This window comes from Nyctibius grandis, chromosome Z, assembly GCF_013368605.1.
Source record: "Nyctibius grandis isolate bNycGra1 chromosome Z, bNycGra1.pri, whole genome shotgun sequence".
In the NCBI taxonomy this organism is placed as follows: Eukaryota; Metazoa; Chordata; class Aves; order Nyctibiiformes; family Nyctibiidae; genus Nyctibius; species Nyctibius grandis.
In genome coordinates, this window is record NC_090695.1 from 41025947 (window position 1) to 41048661 (window position 22715).

At 38.4% G+C, this 22715-nt stretch overlaps 1 protein-coding gene across 1 annotated transcript in view; it reads left to right on the forward strand.

Moving 5' to 3' along the window:
• The window catches only part of TRPM6 (transient receptor potential cation channel subfamily M member 6), a 74090-nt gene extending 53902 nt beyond the window's left edge, over positions 1-20188 (forward strand). The window contains exons 29-38 of the mRNA XM_068422923.1: positions 1829-1887; positions 3885-3910; positions 5630-5680; positions 7973-8038; positions 10356-10642; positions 10918-11000; positions 11541-11746; positions 13679-13730; positions 19074-19180; positions 20070-20188. Coding sequence (XP_068279024.1) covers positions 1829-1887; positions 3885-3910; positions 5630-5680; positions 7973-8038; positions 10356-10642; positions 10918-11000; positions 11541-11746; positions 13679-13730; positions 19074-19180; positions 20070-20188 — 1056 coding nt within the window. The remainder of the gene's footprint in view (positions 1-1828; positions 1888-3884; positions 3911-5629; positions 5681-7972; positions 8039-10355; positions 10643-10917; positions 11001-11540; positions 11747-13678; positions 13731-19073; positions 19181-20069) is intronic.
• Positions 20189-22715: the final 2527 nt, after the last annotated feature.

Sequence of the window (22715 nt, forward strand, 5' to 3'; positions counted from 1 at the left end):
TTATTATTTTTCAGAATTAATTTGCAGCTCCGTAATGTAAAGGTCCTCTGCCTGTGTAGATCAACATAGGCTCATTGACTTCGTTGGAGCTAGACCAGTTTATACTTCCTGAAGACTGGGGGCAGGAATCTGGATTATAGAACTTCTATCTGTTTTAAAATGGTGTAGCTAATGGAAGAAAATGTATCTTTCACTGCATTACTTAGGGGTATCTCAGAGGTATGAAAGGAAATTAACAAAGAATAAATTAAGAAAAGGAACTGTGAAATAATCCTTTCCTCTTCCTTTTTCAACAGCACCCTTCCTTGCCTGTTTCACTTATAGCACTCTTGATTACTAAAGTAGTGATCTTATTTTTCACTGTAAATGCTATGAGTTGCCTTTTTTTTTTTTTTTAAGGAATAAAAATAAACCAGATCATTTCAGATCTGCTGTTCTGAGTGCTCTAGAATTTGAATCCCAAATACCGTGGAAGAGAGCTTGAATCTAAATTTTTAAAATTTAGGTTTGTGTATGAAAGAGTGGAGAGAGAGAAAAAAATAGAAGTACATTTACTGATTTTGTATTCTGTAAAACCTGAGCTTGGAGTCTAAGTCAATAAACAGATTTCAGATAAGCGAAATAAAGGTACAGTCAGGGAAATTGTGTGAAGGGACCAAGTGATCTGATGCTTCAAAACTCATATTGATGTCTTGGTTAAAACTCAAGGCTGGGATTTTTAAAGTTCTCAGAAAAATTCCACTGATTACAACAGGATTGGAGTTAGGCTGAAACTAGTCACTTCCAGAATGCCAACTTCAAATTATTTAGTCTTTCAAGATACAGCCTCCAATACCCACTGAGTCGCTATGCCTGTCCTTAAGTCCTGTCTGGGTTATGACAGTTTATATATATTGCTGAGATGTAACAATGTTGCTGCATCCAACTGTTCCACTTGGAGTATGATAAATTTTAAAGAAATGTGTTTTTCCTGAAGTGGTGCTTCTCAGATTTACCCATTGAATACCAGTGGTTCAGAAATCCCTCCTGATGGGTTGCAGGGAGCAAAGCAAGGGTGTATGTAGGAAGGTTTTGGTTTTGTCAAAGATTCTTTCACCTGCAAAGCAAGTTACAAGGTGGAAATATGAGTGAAATAAAAAAATTGTCAGTTAAGTTTCAGATAATAATCAAAGCTGAATTTTAGTTAATTTATCTTTAAACTTTGTAATCTTTGAACTTTTTTGGGGGCCTCTTTTTCTTTTGAAGATTGAAATCTTCCTGACTACTATTCAGAAGAACAATCCCATTTCTGACTAGCACATTAGGAGGACCTGGCTGGCCCAATTTTCCCTAATATGGCTGGAAGTTTAGAAGACTATTTGAGTACTTCTTTAACTATAAGACCTGGAAAATATGTGAACTCAATATCACTGGAAAGCTGCTCAGTCTGTTACCTTCTGTTACAGAGGTTTAGGGTGCATTTTATTTTGAACAACTGTAAAGCCTATCCCTAGATTGGAATTTTCCAATACAAAGAGAGTTCTCTAATACTGTCCATATTAGAAGACCTTTAACATGGTTTTGTGAGTGTATTGAGATATAGGTGGGTACCTCAGTATTTTATTCAAATGTATGGAGACAGCATGGAAAACTGTAATGTGAGCAAATTAGATCCATTCTAGTGTAGGTATGGCAGTGCTGTGATTCACCTGCCCGTCAGTGTCATTATTCATGCTGACAATAAGTATAACAATAAGTGTTTTCAAGAGTGTACCTTTTTGAGTTGTGCAATGTGTATATGACAGTTATGTTCAGATTTTACCCGTAAAAGTATCTCTCTTCTTTACAGAATTTGAGTGATAGCATATTTGGAGCTACCAAGAAAAGTAATCTGAACAGGAACTCCTCGTATGTATTATTAGTAAATTAAGATATTAATCACATGCTTTTAGAAAAAGACTTCTGTACGTTCTGCAGGTTTCCACTTCTGCAGTATACTTAGGATGAGAAATTTATGTGAAACAAAGAGTTAAGGCAATTCAGTCTGTTTATGTTCCTTTAAATGAAGCCTTATTAATGGAGATAAAGGAGATCAATTTAAACAATTTTATTCTAACAATAATCCAATTTTCTAATTCAATCACTAAGATCACCATCGCATCTTTAACTAGCCATTATTCCAATCTAGTAAGCATGAAAACTTGCATTTGCTTTTGCTGTGAAAATTACATGTTTCCTTTTTTAATAATTAAAATGCTAGCAGCTCCTGAAAGCTTCTCTCATTCTCTGATTAATCTCTTTTGTACTGGGTCTGCACATTTATAAAATATTTAGCTTGGTTTTCTTAATGGGTTTTCAATAGTTATTAAGCTTTAATTATGTTTAGTGAAAGCATACTGATTTAAAAAGTATTTTCAGTTTTATTGTGGGTCTTTAGATTTTTTTCCAGCTTGATTGATCATTATCTTAATATTGGGGGTATTTTTTCCACATGCAGTGCTGTCTCTGTGTCCCTTTTCCTTTTCTTTCTTATTTTTCATAAATTTCTTTTATATCTCTCTTACTGAGTAACACTGTGGCTATAATAAATAAAAGACACGAGAAAGCTGTCACATCCCGTGTGATTTCACTATGGGAAGAGGAAAAAAGATGCTGTGTTTTTTACCCATCCTGTGTTTGGTTGCTTGATTTTTTTTTTACCCAGTCATTTATAGGCAGTAGGTAAACTGCATACTTACCAGCAGGACTTACAGGCTGTTGAGTGGCCTGATTCTGTCACTTAGCCTGTTGTCTTCAGTTGGATCTCTCTGGTCTGTGAGGTGAATCATATCCGCTGTCTTCTGTAACAAAGACTGCTCTAAGGTTAATGCTGATGCTAATCCACATGACCATCAGTTTAAAAAGTCTGGTTTTGAGCAAGCAATTGTAATGGCGTATGTAGCTCTGAATACATCTCAGCACTGACTGAAAAATGAACAACAGGCCAATGGCATCCTGGGGTGTATTAGAAGGGGTGTGGTTAGCAGGTCAAGAGAGGTTCTCCTCCCCCTCTACTCTGCCCTGGTGAGGCCGCATCTGGAATATTGTGTCCAGTTCTGGGCCCCTCAGTTCAAGAAGGACAGGGAACTGCTAGAGAGAGTCCAGCGCAGAACCACGAAGATGATTAAGGAAGTAGAACATCTCCCTTATGAGGAGAGGCTGAGGGAGCTGGGTCTCTTTAGCTTAGAGAAGAGGAGACTGAGGGGTGACCTCATTAATGTTTATAAATATGTAAAGGGCAAGTGTCATGAGGATGGAGCCAGGCTCTTCTCAGTGACATCCCTTGACAGGACAAGGGGCAATGGGTGCAAGCTGGAACACAGGAGGTTCCACATAAATATGAGGAAAAACTTCTTTATGGTGAGGGTAACCGAACACTGGAACAGGCTGCCCAGAGAGGTTGTGGAGTCTCCTTCTCTGGAGACATTCAAAACCCGCCTGGATGCGTTCCTGTGTGATATGGTCTAGGTAATCCTGCTCCGGCGGGGGAATTGGACTAGATGATCTTTCGAGGTCCCTTCCAATCCCTAACATTCTGTGATTCTGTATGTGATCGAAGTGTTCTTTAACTGATACTGTTACTGCAGTGTAAACATCATAAAGAGCGGAGCAGAATTGTAAGAGCAGCTCAACATAAAGCAGAGAAAGAAACATGCAGGAAAATGTGGCTGTTCTTCAGTAACTGAAGATTATTTGCTGATTGTTGCAATGAGCAAAGTTGCACTGAGGGCTATTTTGTTTTATGATGACTGGTTGAACCTTTGAGAGTTTTGCCCTCGCGTAGATGACATCTGTTTGTAAGTACCAGTGTTAGCTTTAATGACAGAAATTTTGGAGTAAAATATCAAATGTTTGTTTTTAAACAGGTTGAGAACTTCAGAGGAAAATGACAGTAAGTTTTTGGTTGCTTGTCACTCATTTTACTTCCTCTCTGCAAATCTCACACTGATGATTCTGAAGTACAAAATCCAAAAGGAAGTTAATTTACTATAGTTGGAGGATTATAGGAAAATGTTCAACTATTGTTTCATATGTTAGTTACTCGTTTGTACTTAAAACTGAAAGATTTTTTTTATGAGGACATGCTTTTCTCATAATAACTGCAAAATCTTAAAGGAAAAAAAGAATCTATTTTTACTCTAGTTTACCCAGTAATGTTGTCCTTTTCAGCAGGAAGAAACTCTTTAAGATGATGGTGCTGCTTTCACCCCTGGCAGTCTAAGAGACCTCCTGAGTTAAAGCAAGGTGTATAACTGAGGACAGATTGTGATATAAAATTCCTAATGTATCATTGACCTTTCAAGTTGCGGTTTGTTGTAATTCCTCTGTTTGTGTGGTTTCCCTGAAATTATGAACTCATTGAAGGATTGAATTTGTTATGAAATGGCCAGTGGAGGAATTCAAGGTTATAGCGAGGAATGGCTTTGTTCCACAAAAGCAGAGTGCTAGTTAGCTGGGCATCTGTCTCTTTTTGAGACTGGCTGTGATGCAGAAACGAGTCGCTCTTAGACTTATCTCCCCTTCAAGGGCTGTTCTTTCTGGGTCTAGCTGAGTACAAAACGCTGCAGTGCTGAAGCACACTGCTGCAAACACAGTGAGTTGTGGGGCTACTCTTTAGAGCGTACCATTGCTTTGATTAAAATCCAGTTTTCCCATCCTCAAAAAGAATGACTTAGCCCCCATTCCCCTTTTCGTATTTGTTGTTTTACAGTATTTGAAATGCAGCAAAACTAGTTGGGTCCAGCAAGAAAGAGAGCAAAAGGAACCTTGAATCACCAAGGGCACTCAGTGGAAATGCTAGCCCTTCCTCCAACATCTATTTATGTTTTTTATTTAAGAGCTCTTTCGCTAGAAAAGGGAATGTGAGCAAATGAAATACGCCAAGAAGAAAAGTGTAATGTTCAAATATTTTGATGAAGATTCAGTTTTGATTATCTCATTTTTCAGAATTAAGAATAGCACAGTATAGATATATTCTGAAGTCTGGCATTTTGAAGGATTGTTTTCCAATAGAACAAAGTGATTCCATCAAATTAATGGAAACATACCCATTAATCTTGGTTTTATTAAAAAGACTTTTTATAAAACAAAGATTTTTGGACCAAATTTCATCTAGCTGTGCCTGTTAAATATTGAACCACAGAAACTGTTTATATTTTAACAGCATTTTAGATGTTGTGGGTTAACGGGACAGTATTATTACAACTTTGGTGTAATAGTATAGTTAATGGTATGCTTAATGACTGAGGATGGAGTTGGAAAAATCATGCATTTTGGAGTCTGTGAAGCATGATGGACAGCAAAGTGCTTTTAATATCCCAGAGGTGTAGTTGTCTTAGAGAAGCTACATGTCCTTGAGTTTAATATCACAAGTTTCCCACCATTTCCCTGAATGTCTTCTGGCTATATTACATTGATGACTGAAGTCTGCCAATATACTGTGTATTGTAACGTAGTTAAATCCTATTAGTAGTTCTCCTCTGTAGAATGCTGAGACAGTAATTCTGATTAATCTGTTTCATGACAAACTATGTGATGGAAGGAATTAAAAAATCGTGCATTTATCTCTGCTATAATAATTAATGTAATGATCCTTTAAATATTATTTCAGATATCTTTGCCTGCTTGAAAACATCTCAAGATCTGCATCATCACTACTCAGGTAAGCAGGAGGCACCAGAATGATAGCTGGGTAATTTAACAAATTAAAAAGAGCATTAGTTCTTCCCTTGTCATCCTCTGTGATTTTCACTTTGAAGAGTTGCAGAATTGCCAACTGCTAAGAGGGTTCTGTATTAATTCATGCCTAACATGCCAGTAAGGAAATTATGAATTATTTTCTTGCTGCTAATTGCTCCATTCTGGGTATTTCTGGCAAATCCAGAGCAGAATGTAGATAATCGCTTTCAAAATATCAGTGGAAACAATGAATTGAGCTCTGATTCCCGGGGGGCAGAAGAGGCACTCATTTGTTTATAGCTGTCATTTCCCCTCACACCTCCCACATCCTCCTTTGTATGTTCTGTAACTGTTTTCTTCGGTTAATTGGTCCTGTACTACTTAATCTGTGTTTATATACCTATGAACTCCTGGAAATCTGGCAGGGAATAAATCATTTGGATGCTAATTGCCTGCAGTCCTGTCTTTTCCTGAACTGAGTCCTCATAGATGTTCCCCCAGGGCTGGGATTTCAGCTGTTCCCGGAGGGGACCGTGGGGAGCTGGCCAGTAGGTGTCTGCGCTGCCCGCAGGACTTGGCTTCCTCCACAGGGAAGCTTAGGGTGAACCAGAACCATCAGCCGCCTCATGAAGTTCAAAAAACTATGCGATTTTCACTGGGAATAACACCTCCTGGTTTGTGATCTGTGTACAGGAGTAATTTCTCTGACATCGTGGCATTGTTGCAGTGATTAATTTGGCTGTTGTCAGGCATGCTATTTGAGATTAGGTTGTGACTTTTCAGCACAGACGAGAGTGGTTTCCGATATGAGTTGACAAATGTCTTGAGAGGTTTCCAGTGTGGGGTTCTTTTTTTCCTCAGGAAGATCAGGATAGAATTTAGCCAACTAAGTCCAAAAGTTTGATACTAAAATCCTGCACCATATACTGCTTACATATTATTTTTGCTATCACGTTGTGTAGGCAAATACAGTTCTGCCTCTCTGCACACCCAAAAGAGCTTTTTTGACCCAAGTTCAGCAGCTGGGGCAAGTCCTCTTCACAATGCTTCTGGAGGCTCTAGAGTGAGAGCTGGCAGGGTCTGACAGATGGCACAGGTCTAGCAGCTCCTCTGTTCACATCCTTGTCCCTGCTATGCACTAATTTCGTGACTAGAGCATGTTCCTAATGAGGCATCAAGGGAGGACCTTGATTTTCAGTCCATGCTCCAAAACTATTCAGGCATGTTAACCAGTGCCTGTTAAATTCAGAATATGTAAACAAGCCTTGAAGTGGAGTCTGAAATGCATATCTTCTCAAATGAGGACTCTAATTTATGGGTTGGCATGTCATGGGTCCCCATTGCTCTCTCTTTTTGGGCTAAATAATCTCTAATTAATTTCTACACAGAGAATTAATCTTAAAAAGAAGAACAGATGGTGTCCAAGCTCTAGAAAAATCTGTCATCAGGGCTTTTTGGTTGCTCTGCAGAGAAACACAGCTCTGCTGTAGTTCACTCTCTGCTTTGGATGCCAGTTTATTCTTCAGCCATTGAATAAGGAAATTAGGCATTCAGCACTGTAGTATCTGAGTTGCCTTCTTGTTCTAGTCTTACCCTCTTTGTGGCTTACTTCACATCTCCCTCACACTTCCTGATAACTGAGTCATTGTGAGGACAAATCCATAAATGTTTAGTTGGCACTCACTCTGAAGTTTTGAAGGTGTTTGCCTGAGAAGTAAGCTGCCAGTTAGGGAGATATAATAATGTTATGGATGTTGTTTGGTGAGGAGCCCAGATGAGGAAACAGTGCTCTGTGTAGGGCAAGCTTGGATTTTCCTGTGATGCTTTGCTAAATCTCCAGGTACTTCTGAGCCTGACAGAGACAGGCAGTGAGGGCAGCTGGGGCCAATGCATCTCATTGGTAGAGTGTGAATGTTGCTGCACTGGAGTGGGCAGGACGAGGAAGTAGCGGCAGCCTTTCATGGAAGCAGCAGGATGAAGAGCTTGCAGAGGCAGTCCTTCTAGCCAGGGTGCAAGGGACCTATGCCAGAGAGCCTGTTTCCTTGGAAGAAGGGAATCAATGAACAGGGAAAAGAGTGGCAACTGATGCTTGTGAGGTTCTATGGGCATGCAAAGGGGAGTTGCTAGCTGGATGGAATGGTGATCAGATCTGACACAGGATCACACTGCAGCCTCCTTGGCTTTGTACACTACAGTAAAGTGCCACCAGATGTTTTTGAAACTCAGCCAGCTTGTTGTTTATTCAGTATAGTAGTGAAATCTATGTTGTTTGCAGCTGTTGAAAGAAACAACTTAATGAGACTTTCTCAGACCATACCATTTACACCAGTCCAGCTCTTTGGTGAGTACCAGCTTCCTGGCTATGTTTTTTGCTTTATAAATAGTTGGTGCATTATCTTTTTAAAGACTGCATTTGAAAAATATCCTTGGATTGATTTCAGCAGTTCTTCTTTTCTAAACTAGATGAACCAGGATAGAATTGTAGTCATGCAGTAATTCAGGGACTTTTGGAGGTCATCTAGTCCAACTACGTCTGTGGCCAATTCAGATCAGGTTGCTGAGGGCCTGTCCAATTGCATTTTGAATATGTCTATAAACGAAGATTCCTCAGCTTCACTGAACAACTTTTTCCAGTGTTTGACTGACTTCATTGTGAACCTGGTATTTTTCCCAGTATTTGCTGGGGTTTTCCTTGCTGTAGCTTGTACCTGTTGGCATTCATGTGATTATTGTCAGCCTCAGAGATGAATCTAACTCTGACTTCTCTATACCTATCATTAGGATAGCTGAAGACAGCAAAAAGATTCCCCTGAACCTTAATACCTGCATTCTCTCACACACACACACATGTAGATATATGTATAGGATATCCCCTGAGAAGAAAACCAGGTATTGGTTGAAAGGGCACTACTCCTGTACCTGGGACAGAAGACTTGTAGTGTACCAAGGAAAAAAGAACTGTGATGTAACTGAAGAGTGGTAGGGAATAATACATAAATCATTTGGGAGAGTTCTGAAATTAGTGTGCAGTATTGGCTTATAGCAGCAGAAGCCCCGCCTCTAGACACTTGAGATCTAGGCGCCTTCTTTGCAATGGGTAGAAAATTTTGTCTCACAGCAACTAATTGCTGATACTTGCAGCATCATATGATTTCTTGTGACCAGATTGCTGCAGATAATTAATATAGCTATAACCATATTGAACATTCTAATCTTTGAAGCTCGCAGGAGACACCTTTCTAGGTATTAAATTGTCAAAAGATAATAAAATGAAGCATTAATGTACGATTAAAAAATGTGTCTAGTTATAGTATCTTTATTCAAGTGTCTGTCTTTTATGTAAGACACTGGCTTTTCTGTTTCTTTATTTTAAATTGAAATATGTGCAAATTGTGGCATTGGACAGCATCTACATTGTGCGAACTGGTGAAAGTAGACTTGGGAGCGGGGAGGAAATCCATTAATCTGAATCCAGTTTGTCCTTCCTTGTGCCATTCTTTGCCAATCTGCAGATGTAGTCACCTCATCACACTTGCTAGTGTAAACCTATTTCTTATGAATTAACATTGCAAATGTGAGTTTCAAGAAGGAAAGCTAAATTTAAAAAATCAGTCCACTTTTGTGTTAGTTTACAAATGATGGCAACAGAAAGGTGTCTCGCTTACACTGCAAGAGAGGAATGCTATTACAACTATATAGGGAAACAGAGTGTGACTGAGTTAAAGTTCACCAGGTTTGTTATGCTTTCAGAAAAATTTTATTAGCAGGAGTGGAACATCTGAAATTTTGTGCAGTAAAAATAACATTAGAATTTCTAGGAAAAAGACAAATCTTAGTTTAAAACACAAAAACTGTAAACTCTTGTTAGTTTGCTTTAGCTTGTTCTCCTAGGATTCCTTTCTCCAAGGAAAGTCATGTCCTTTTCAATCTAATTTCCCTGGCTCATCGTGGCCAAGTCACCTCTTTAAAACAACTCAGCTGTCTGTTTGCATCAAAAGGTGGCACTTTCTAGCCCTTTAACTTTGTAGTCGATAATTTACAAGGTGTGTGTGTTTGTTTGCCTTGTTTATGTGGTTTTCTTGGTTTCTTTTTTTTTGTTAAGCACAATTACAAGGAAAATACTGTGAGTGTTCCATGGATCTTGATTAACTTAAAACAAGTCTTACTAAAAATTCCCCTTCCACATACGTGCATAAACAGAGGGAGCCACACTCAGGATATTTAAAGTTCATACACGGGAGATAAAATGGTAACCCTTTAAAAATAAGTACTTTTAAAGCTCAACCATCGTTAAGTACTTAAAAAGCTGTGGCAAATGCAATTGATTTACTTAGACCAGAGTATCAGTGAGCTTTGTTTGTGTGGAAGTGTGCAGGGGGTCTTAAATTTGTGTTTATTTAGAAGCTTAATACAAGCTCTTTGGACCACTTATGTTATCACAGTAGATCTTAAGCGGAATGTATGTAGTAAGTAGTGTAAATTTAGGCTGAGAAAGTTTTCACACAGGTGAACAGTAATGATAAAAAAGCTCTCTTTTAAAGTGTGGCTTACAAAGGTATGTAAAGTTGTGTGTTATTTTAAGATACCAAATCAAAATGCAGATCTCTCCTGTTTCTGCAATGTGTGACTTCTGCTAACAAAACTTCCCTTTATTTAAGCTGGAGAGGAAGTGACGGTCTATCGGCTAGAAGAGAGTTCACCTATGAACCTTGATAAAAGCATGTCTTCCTGGTCCCAGCGTGGTATGGCTGCAATGATCCAAGTCCTGTCACGGGAGGAGATGGATGGGGGTCTGCGGAGGGCCATGAAGGTCATTTGTACTTGGTCTGAGAATGATGTATTAAAGTTGGGACAAGTATTTATTGTGAAGTCTTTTCTGCCAGAGGTGGTTCAGACTTGGCAAAAGATCTTTCATGATGGCACAGTGTTACATCTCTGCCTGAGGGTGAGTTCAGACCTGAAGGCACACTGAGTGGTCTAGCCTGATGTGCCTTAAATGTTACACTGCTTACATGTGAATGTCTTCAGCATGATTGACATGGGGTTTGATGTTATCTTTTGGAAAGGAAGAAGAGATTTTGAGGAAGATATATCTCCCATTTGTAAACAGTATACAGTCAGTTGTTTGTTTGCTTGTTTGTTTGTTTGTTTGTTTTGACAAATTGATGGCCCCATTCTTCACGAAAATGAAAGTAATGTTTATAACATTACTTTCTTCAGGAGATCCAACAACAAAGGGCTGCCCAGAAGTTAATCTATACCTTCAATCAAGTGAAGCCTCATACTATTCCCTATACTCCAAGGTAAAATCACTGTCTTTAAGTATTAGGTGCCAAAGGTTTCTCTTCTCAGCTGTGTCCCAGGTCTAGTGCAGCCTTCTTTTCCATGGTGGGTTGACATAGCTGCTACTTAGACAGTCTAATGATAGTTAATCAACTTTTCAAGAGGAAAGGTAGGCAGCTTTGAACTTTGTCTTTATAGCTACAAGTGATGGCAAAATAAGCTTCTTTATAACGCTGTTCTTTAGACTTAAGCAAGAATTGCCTTTTATACAATTAACATAAGACAATTTGATATAGCTCCTTTACAGTGGACTGAAGTAAGTCAGATTATGTTGTTTGTCCATAAATTATAATTTCGGATCAATGCTTTGTTTTGAGAGTTAGCAAACCGAGAAAGCCTTTGTGTTGCCTACCATTTGGTACCTCCTGCTGCTCAAAATGCTCCAGCTAGGGAAGACGTGTCCTCCTTTTTGGTATATTTGCTTTGCATCATGCGGTGTGCTGACTGTGAGGATGTTCATTACTCTGCCAGCTCCTCATAGGCAGCATTTATATCTACAGGTTCCTGGAAGTTTTCCTCATCTACTGCCATTCAGCAAACCAGTGGCTGACCATTGAGAAGTACATGACTGGTGAGTTTCGGAAATACAACAACAACAATGGAGACGAGATTACTCCCAGCAACTTGCTGGAAGAGCTGATGCTGGCTTTCTCTCACTGGACCTACGTGTACACCCGTGGGGAGCTCCTTGTCCTGGATTTGCAAGGTGACTGCTAGCATGAGATCACTATTTGAAACCCAATGAAAAGCAGTTCTCCAAAAAGAATTTAATACTGAGGGGTGGGCCAAATTCTGTTCTCATTTACATACTGGCAAATCTCAAGAAACTCCTGGGTAACTGTTGTGCAGCACTGATAAATGGGTGTCCACAGAAACACTCTGGATTAATGTAGGTGTAATGGGAAAATTGGCTTCAAATACAGCTTGGCTGAATGGGCAAAAGAGCAGGTAGATAAAGTGTGCAGGAACATTTCAGCCAGCTCCAAAAAACCACTCCACAGTTAAGGTATTTTTATTTTTATTTTTATAAAGATATATAAATAATAGAGAGATTCAAGTGTACCTATGTATATATGCACACTTAATGTATGTGTATATCTGTCAGAAGAGTGTGAATTGCTATCGGTATTTTTTCATTTTTCATATTAATAAATCTGTAAGCAGTTTATATAAGCTGCAAGCCTGAATGCTATTCACAAAGTCTGGTGACTCCTTCAAAGAGCATGTGATCACTTTACTGTACATGTGTAAGTGGGAACATGGCATATTTTAAAGAGATAAAACAGTTGACTGTTCAGAAGATGCACAACACCCATCAAACAGTATAAACACTATTGTTTGTCATTTCTGTCAAGGGAAATATGTATGGGTAGACAGAGACTTAGCATATTTAAATTTTACAGCATCCAGAAGCTGTGAATTACAAAAAGACATGCTTATTATGCAAAATAAATCTATTCCATCCTTGCCTTCATTTGGTTTTAGCTCCACATGAAAAAAAATGCAGAAAGAGGAAGTGTGTCTTCACTATAGCCTACTAGAATTTGTCTGAAGTTTGCTTGGGTTTATTATACAACTCTTGACAATTCCAGACCAACTGTGTTGGCTCAAACATGGAGAATTTAAACATCTATGTAAATCTCGTCAAGAGTGGAACTTCAGCTTCCATCTCAAACAAACTGAAATCTGCTCTAGTTTTGGCCTCATGTTTATCTTGTTGTTCTCTGATCTGGAGTTTAGGAAACGTGCAAGGGCTGCTCCCCTTGGAGTTCTAATAGGATTAGTCTTTATTACCATTTACTATGTAATACCAGGGCCATCTCTGCATATATATACACCACATTTTGTCTAATTTGCATCAACTGAAATGACCTTCATTGAACAGTATTGCAATTTGGGGGTGTTTCAATCACAATATGCTGTTTCCATAATCTTTACTCATGTTCGTTGCAGAATATAAACTTATCATCAGTGGCCTATTGAAATAAAAATAATTGCATGTGATATGATCATAGAGTTTTTTCATTAATGTAAAAGCACAAGGATTTCCTCAGATGTAAGAAAAGAGCTTTTTGGTAAATCATAGTATGTCATCAGTTTGGGGAAAACTGCAACATAGGTATCAGCATTCAGGCATCATAATGAAATTATTTATTTAATACGGTCCCATGGCCACTCAGAAGAAAAAAGGGATGACAGACCCAAGCATTTGCACATCACAAAGTTGTGGCTTGTTGTGTTTGTTACCTTGAAGAGAACGTGTATCTGAGAGTAGATCTATTGATATCAGTAAGATCCACATCTGATTCATACCTTTACTCCAACTTAAATAGCAGTCTTACGGTTGGTCACATTTTGCTTAGTTGAGTGTCAGCATAATTTTTAGTGCATTTGCATAAGCCTTCCATTTACCTATAAATAAACCTCAAAGCAGCTAAAGTCAGGGCTGTAATAAGAACTATGTATGTTTCCCAATACTTAACAGATTTCTATACTCATAGCATTTTCTTTTTAACTCATGACCACTTTAACTATGACGCTGTATGATCTACAAAGAAAATGGATAATTACATTTAAGTGCCAGATTATGAAACAATGACTCCCTTCCTTTGTAACACACACTGTGGTTTTGTTGTAGGTGTTGGGGAAAATCTTACAGATCCATCTGTGATTAAACCCGAAGACAAAAAGTAGGTTTCTTTCTGATGAAATCATCATTCACTTCAGATGTTCTGCCAACAGTCTTAAGGTGTTTTTTATGTTTTGTGTGAGGGATTTAATTATTTTTTGTATGGTGTTTGGGTTAAATGAAGGTATGGTGGCAATGGAGAGACTGTGTCCTCTGCTGTGCTTTGGAGGACTGTGGACTTGGGGGGGCTGTAAGTATCCCAGCTCCCAACATGTGGTGAGTGGTGTGTGAAAGGTGGGGAGAGTCTGTGTTGCTTTGCTGGAGGCACAGGAGTTCTCCAGGGCTATGCAGGGAGAGCAAGAATGGGAAACAGAAAACCCTGTAAGTCTCTTCACAAATTTGCACCGAAGGAGGTAATCAGTAACTTAAATGTGGTAGTCTGGTTTCCCTACCTGGTGGGGCACTGTTTCGTAGGGTATATGGGGTCACAATGATTTAAGAGGGTGAGAGGGCCTCTGGATCTCTGATCTTTCCAATAGGTCCTAGTGGTGCATTTAAGCATACTGCACATTACAATCTCACAGCCGTGATACGGAGATGGTAAATCATGTGTGGAAAGTTATAAGAACTAGAGAAACTACACAGAAGTAGCAGTCTGCCTTCATGCATCAAATTTCAGCATCAGAACCACGACCATTCTCCCATCCTGTGACCTTTGTTCCTTGCTGATATTAGCTTTAGTGCAGGGACAAGCAGTGGTGCTGATGGTTGCTGTCCTGCAGGGTTCTCTTCTCTGGGGAGTCTTCCTAAACCCACACATCTCTCCAGCTGTGCCCTGGCATCCCTGCCCCTCCACTGTCTTGTGCTCAGCTTGCCTCCCTCTTGCTCAGCTCATGTCATCTGATTGAAGGGGTGTCTCATGTTTGGAAGGAAGGAAGATATAAATATGAGTAGTCTGATTTAGTACAAAGGGCAGTTAACTATAGAAATATCAGATGACTTGCCTAGAACTCAGAACAAGTTAGTTTTGGAAGCAGGTTCTTAGTTCTGGGACCATTATTAACATTTCATTAATAAGATTAGTAATAAATGACTGTATTAATGTTGTATGAATGTTTAATTATGAATGTAGGTGTATTGGCCGTATAATATTTATTTTGGAAGCAACATCAAAAGTATGCTGAGCACCTCACAGTGACAAAGTCTTCGCCCTAAGTAGGGTCATAGGACTGTGACAGAAGCACAAGGATAGTTTAGGATAGAGAGGCAGAGAGGTCAGTCATGTAGTTGTTCACTAGATTGTAGCAAACATTTTTAAGCTATTGCTACAGATGTATAAAAGTGTGGTTTGCTACTGTTCAAGTGGATTTTTTGTGTCAGTGATAGCATAAACTGTAATAGTTATTACTGGAGACTGTGGCCAGTCATTGACCACATATTTCACATGGCAACTCAGCTTATCCTCTTTCAAAGAGGAAAAATATTTATCTACATTATCTTGAAGCTTATGTTTATTAGTGTACTTTGGATTATTTTTGTCATTAAATAATTTTGTCATGCTTACTAAAATTTGATCACACAGATCTTGTTTTCAGAACTTTTTGTTGTTTTGCTTTTTCTCATCTGCAAAACAGTCAAGTCCTAGTTAAAGAGCAAGTGTTGATTAATTAATCAAAAATAGCTTGATTTTCTTATGTTCAGGGAAATCTTCAGAACAGCAAGTTGTGAAACTATATTGTTTTGATTCAGGGTTCTAAAGGAATAAGGCAGTGAAACTGTGGATGGAATCTGTAAGCAACTAGAAGATACCCAATTCTGATAAACACTTTCTAAAATAGTAATAACTGTAATAAAGCACTGTCTTTTCTCTAACCTTCATTTGCTCACAAGAGAAACATTGCTGGCAGTAGCAAGATCTGTTTTAAGTTTTCATTTGTAGGTAAGATACTTAACCAAAACCCGTGTGCTGCCTCCAAAGTTGCTTTGAGCTCACGTTCTCTTAGAAGCCTGGGAGAAAATAGATGGCATCTGACTGATGGGGCTAATTCAAATTTTAGCACTACTTATAGTTAAATTATTTATGTTTTGCTTCTTTAATTCCATTGATTTAGTGGCTCATGTCATTATCTTGTAATGAGTGTTTTCTTTCCTGCATCCTACATGCTGTCTTGAAATGGACTTTGTAATGGCAAAATGTGACCTCTTAGCTCTGTGATAGTGTATTGTGTCTTGGTTTTACATACAGTATCAAGACAAAAATAACAGATCTGTTTGGAAAGTATGCCTGATACTGTGACATCTCGGGCAGATCCTGAGCTGATGTAAATTAGTGTAAGTTCACGGATATTTAAAATCATTTGAAGATCTGGCCATGTGCACTGCATAGAGTGTATGAAGTGATAAAATGATGTGGGTATAGTGTTCACAAAAAGATTTTCTTTAAAAACAGAAGTGATCGAGGCACAACAGCAAGGTCATGACACAGTGCAGTCCCTGCAGACTCCTGTCCTGCCTAAATGTTGGGAAGAATTGTCTTATAAGCAGTACTCTGGATGCTCTTCTTAGCATATGCTACTTGCCAAATCCACAACAAGGTCCATGCGGGTAAAGCTTTCACAGACACTAGGTGTAGAGTGTCTGTAGAGCAGATTCAGACATGAGGTAAATACTGAGCTGAGTTTCAAATTGGAAAGAATTGATGCATTACGCCTGCTGAGAGAGGTGAGAAAAAAAGGCGCTTGCAGTCAAAAATCTCATTAAAAACAGGTGAAAAGGAGTCAGAGGTGTTACGTCTCTTGCTGTCCCTTTTGAAAGCTCTCAAGCAGATAGTGATAGGCTGAAGAGTTTACTAACGAGTGAAGACCATGTTCTCTGAAGCTACTCATTAGCAAGTATTTTGAAGAACAAATCTATTGAATATTTACCAAGCTGTGCACTTCCAGCCAAACAATTTACAGCTGAATTGCTGCCAGTAGACAAAACATCTGCATGAACTGCACCTCTACTACAGAAACGTGCACAACTGAAACAGGTGGACTGGAAGCTAAATCTACAAAAACATATTGAATAAATGGCTTGAGCACCTCCCTGAAAAGGTGCTACTTGCCATGAGGCCTCCCACAGTCCATCACTTTCCATCAGTAAAGCCCCGTGAATGTCTTATTGTCTGCTTTGAGCATTTGTAGCTCTGGACTATAAGGAGCACTCTTTGCATCAATACAGTCTGTGTTACCTGCCTGCTGGTGAGTACCAGTCTGGTACAATCTGGTAGGCATTCATGGAGCATAACTATTAGGTAAGGCTCTGCACAAAAGGAGACACATGTTTTGTTGTTTTTAAGCCCATTAGCTCACATTAATGCACCTGCTTGGGAAATAGGAAAGCTGGGCTCAGTATTTTTCACTCCTTGGAGAGAAAATCAGGTCTTGAATAATGAGAAGACTGACCTTGTTTATAAAACATTTGTAGGGTTAGAAGGGACCTGGAGAGTTCAGCTGGTTCTTCTTCAGCACCAGGTCATTCCTGGCTTTACAGGTCTTGTACAGACAAGTATTAAGGTCTTCCAAGGATGACCTTAACTTCCCAGAGCATCTGTTTTCAATAGTTTACTGTCATTACTGTCTGAAAGATTGTTCCTGATTTCCTTCTTGAAACGTTTCTTTCTGGTCATGTCTATTGTCAACAGAGAGTAAAAAATTTCAACAAGCTCAAAGATAGTTTCCATGTTCTCCTTCAATTTCTTTTTTTTTTTTTCTTTTTAGGCTACCCCATAATCCTTTCATGTATGTCATGATTTCTAGACTGCTGGTCATTCTTGTTATTTTCTGAATTTATCCCCATATTTCTTGAAGTAGTTTTCCAAATTTAAATGCAGTGTTCCTCTTGAACCATTGCCAGTGCTCGGTAGAGAGGAAAGATTACTTCACATGTGTTGCACACAGTATCCCTGTTTATCTCACAACAGCATGAGAAAATTATCAGTCTGTCTTGTGCTGTTTGCTGCACTTTGCATGGAATAACAGTTAGATCAGAGGAAGTATTGGAGTGGTTCTGTAGCGTTGGAGGTAGTAAAGTCTTCTCGATTTCCTATGCCTACCCAAGCAAATACTTAAGTATGTTCTATTCTTACTGGCATTTTACCAGATGATACTAAGGGATGGAAATGGCTATATAGCAAGATGTCATTTAAAGTGTATATATGGCACAAATAATATTTCACTTCTTGCCTCATTTGATATACTAATTTGCAGTAAAGGCTGATTAGACAAGTCCTTTAGGTGATCCTGGAGACACATAGTCTTTATTGTCTGCCAGAAATTAGAGAGATACTAAGCTTTCTATAGTAGTTTTGGCTAATCATTGCTTTTCTCCTGTGTGAAAGGGAAGAATGTCATATTTGAAAACTGCTTTCTTTAGAGAGAATATATTTTGTTAGTGTGGATTACAGATAGATTGAGAGAGTTAAAATCCTTTTCTATAGCTTCTCAGAGCTGTAATTGATTTCAGGTTTTAAAATGTGTTGTTTCCACTCTGCATGTCATTAAAGTAAAATACTAGCATTCATAGTTTCTTTGGAAGTGTTTCTCGTGTGCTGTGTTCCATGATGTGTAGAATGTCAGTTAAATTCTTGAGAATAATGGTGGAGCAATATTAAAATTAATGAACACTGATCTTTCAGACTACATTAAGAATCTGTTATAATTATATGGTACTTCTAATACATGCGTGGATATAGCTTGCTTCTGTTTGTAATTGTGTCAGCTTCATTCAGAATATGCAATACACTTCCACAAATGGATCCCCTAGTAACAGTGCTGAATTGGCCTGAGTGCAGACACATGGAAATGAGCATAGGAAGAAGCCAATAAATTGTAAAGCCTTGCTTGTCAGCAGTGTACTGTGCTTTTTTTCTGTGCTGCATATTGAGGTGAGTAGGGCTCTGCTTGCTTTTGGCTTTCTGTTCTTGAATAAGGTAAAAGTAAGTCCTTGCTAGCTCTGATTTGTTCCTGGGTGCCTACCATCAAAACTGGAACCAAACCATTTGCTTGATGAGAATGAACGGTGGCTGCAACAGAGCACTCAGATTCTGGCGTATGTTGTCTAAATGTCACTGTGCCCAAATTTTCTTTGAGCTTTTCAGTAGGAATTGCTGGGTCTGTCCTATCTCCCTTTAGAGCATCTATGAGATGCAGCAGGAAGGAAAAGTAGTGTAGGGTATATGTAGGCTAATATTTTACCAGAATTGGCAGTTTTCTTGTCCCAGAGCTAAGAAACTTGTGATGTACGTTAAGCTTCGATTGTCTGTATACAGTCTCTGATTTAAAAAATAGAAAACATCATCATCTCCCTCCCCTACAATTGCTTTATTTTGAGTTAATTGATTATTTAATAATATTTCTTTTAGATCTGGAAAGATGGTATTTGGACCAGCAAACCTAGGAGAAGGTGCAATAAGAAACTTCATCACAAAGCATCGTTGTAACTCTTGCTGCAGGAGGCTGAAACTTCCAGGTATGCAAAGTAAAGGTTAATTTTTAATCTTTGTATAACTTTTTAAGTGCAAGGAAGTAAAGGCCTAGGTATGCTATAAAGACGAGAACAGAAATTCTATTGAGCTGAAAGATTATAGCAGGCACACTCTCTCTGTGCAAAGGTGGATATGAGAATATTGCTCCTCTACCTTGCTCTTTTGTTCAGCATGAAAACTTCTACCCATTGGACTGTTTCCTTTGCTTTGCAAAATGGTAGCTCATTTTTCCAGGGTAATCACTGCAGGTAGCATCAGCAATAATTTTTACAATTAGAAAGAGTAACGATCTAAAAATTGGCAATGCATTAGCTGGGGAAAAACTCACGGGAGGTTTCCTGGCCCTGGGATAGGGTCTTACACGCTGCAGACCTTACTTCTGCTTAGTTGGATTGCCTGTTGTCCATGTTAGATTTGATAGAATGTGCTTCTGTTTGATGTGGGGCAGATGTAAAAGACTCAAAGCCAAAATAGATTACTATTCTGGATGAATTTCCATCCATCTGTTTTCTTCTAGGGGAAAGCTCCTTCCTTTCAGTGCCTACACGGAGTACTAATTGCTGTTTCATTCTGAAACAGAAACTGCAGTGTTATTGTTTTTGATTATTTGTGTCTGTGACAGCTAGAGATAATAGAGGGGAAAATCAACTGAATGAGTACAGTCAGGGAAGGGTCATTCATATCAGGTCTCACTGTTTTGGGTCCCCCAGGGCTTTCATTCCCCTGGCTCTGATTTTGCCCCACTGCAGATTTTCTTCCTCCTGGAAATAGCCAGCAGGCTGCCACCAGTCACTGGGTTGGACACTGCCTGGAGTGTACGTGCTTTTCAAATGTTTACTTGGCTGCATTGTTGAATTTATTTTCTTGCCATAGATTTGAGAAGTGACTACACACTGGAAAGGGTCAGTCCAGCCTTCGAAATAGAGGTGGAGACAAGCACCAGAGGAGCTGATGATGCAGATGAGCCTTTGGAGTATGACACGCGGCTGTGAAGTGGTGGCTGTGAGCAGAGCCCATGTGCGTGCTTGAAAACCTGTCCCTTATCACTGCCATGGGTCAATCCAAAAGAATGAAATGCAGGTGTCTGAGTGCAGCATCTATCTGCCCTCGACAGACCCTGTAGGCAAGGAATAAAAAAAATTATCTTTATTTACTCCCCTTCTGCACTCTTTGCTGGTCTTTCTTGTAAAGTTCAATGAATTGCCAGGAGCAGGTCACCCCTTAGCTGGATGAACTGTCTCATCTGTGCCTTTTTTTTCTTTTTGAAATGTGGATTATGGTTCCAAAATGTACTTTCTTAGGAAAATGACTGTGACAAGCATATTTCCAAGGGGGAGTGATTTGATTTTTCTCTCTCTGCTCTTTAGTAAATAACTAAATGTATACACACATGCAAATAATTCATTTTCAGAGTCAGAGCCCACTCAGCCCCATGCTCACTTTTCCCTGGGCATAGGAGGCTCTCCAGGAAATTGCTGAAATATTGCTTTCTTTTTATCGTTGATTTTGATGCAGAGACAAACCAAGAATGTATGAGTAATGAATTAGTGGCTTGAACAATAGTAGCTGATGTAGCAGGTAGACTGAAAAATTTCATGGGAGCTTCACCTTGAATTCTTTTCACATACCAAGAACAAGTTGAACAATGAAGGATTAGATTATTGGACCCACATTTTGAATTGACGAAATTTATAAATCTATGATCTTTAATACAAACATAAAGAATAAACTTGAACGTGATTCAGCGTTTAACCAGGACCTGCCTTTCTTTACAATATTTTAGCTTCAGAATGTTTAAAAGTTGTAATTGGCAACAAAGATTTTAGAGGACACAAAGAATAATATGTTCCATTTGATATTTAACTTCTTGTTGTCAATGTCAGTCTGTACATAGGACTTTTGTCTACCAGTGGTGTAATTATATGTATGCTTTTGCAGCACCTGCATCTCTTTCTGTTGAAGTCATCTGATTTCAGTAGAAGTTCACAAAACACAAAAATCAATTATGTGCAATATGATTTTTCTAGAATAAATATTGAAATGAAGTGCTCAGCAGAAATTTCTCTAATGCAACTACTGTTATATTACAGATCACATCTATCATTAAAGCAACTTTGTACTTTTGTATTGAGTAGAAATACCTAATGTTGAAATGTAAGTCAACAGAAAACTTTATACTTGAATAAGAAACAAGATCATATTTCCACCACAGCTGATAGTAAATTTTAGTATGTAAGGGGGCTATTTGTTATGACCTATCATTCGTTTGGTATGTTTAGAAAATGTCTATGTACACATAGGAATTAGAAGTTATATGTTCCAGGTTTTTATATTGTTTATGATATTGATGGTGGCATTGAAGTAATCACCTACACTATGTTCAGCTGAGATGCCTTCAGTTTCTGAGAGTATCCTGAAGAGATTCTTCTTGCTTTTTATCTTTTTAAAAATAGTTTTTTAAGATCATTTTTGTGGGAACCCCTCTCCTTTCTCCCTATTAGATTATACTATTCATTTTGCAAAAAATATACTTCCCTTTGGCTTTTTTGGAAGCAATTCAGTGTATCAGAAGGCTTAACTTCTCTGTGAAAGAGATTGTTTAATTGCATCTCTACAGAATGATGTTGGATTTTGATCCCTTTACTGGTAAGGTAGTAGTTCTGCTTCCAGTGATTATCATCTTAAAATTTGGCTTTAGGGAGATATGTGCTTACATGCATACATATATAATTTAAAGACAGAACTTTCTCTAAAGGATCTCTAACTGTACGCCTTTAAATTCAGTTAAATGACACATCAATATGTCTTTAAAGCCAAGAACAGCTTAAGTCCTGCCCTGATAGTGTTGTTTTCCTCAATCATTGCTGTAAATTCTGAACACATACATATTAGACACAAAAAAATAAACTCCACACTAGGCTGGGCCTGAGTATCTTTTGTTTCTTTTTAAGTTTTGAAGATATGCACAAGTCATACTTCGTATGATGTTTTCTTGACAACCCTCCTGTTGCCTTCAAGAGTGAGTGGCATTTGCATTCAGAGCAATACTTGTAAGAATTCTTACAGTATATAGCTCAGTGTAGATTCATCTTACTCCTTCTTGTTATGTACCCATCAAGGTACATACTACCTTCCCCTCAAATCAGGGATCCTTGCAAGATACTAATCTATGTTAAAATAGAGTAGATATAAATGTGTGTGTTTGATATTAAATTTTACTCAGTGTGAAGTATTAATGTGATGAAACAAGAAAAGGAGGCATTTGAAATTGTTCCTTTATATACTTGTATCCTAGCACTAATTTTTCCATGCATCGAGACACTAAGTTGAAAAATTCCAGTGATTCTGCTCCTTAATTAATTTTGCCTCACCTTTCTTTTTGCACTTTTTTGGGAGGGCTGAGTCACATTTCACTAAACTGTAAATTTGGGTATTTGGGTAAAGACCTTTCCCTCCCCAACTTTGTCATAGTTCAGTAATAAATTGTAATGAAAATAATTCGAAAAAGTTACTTTTATT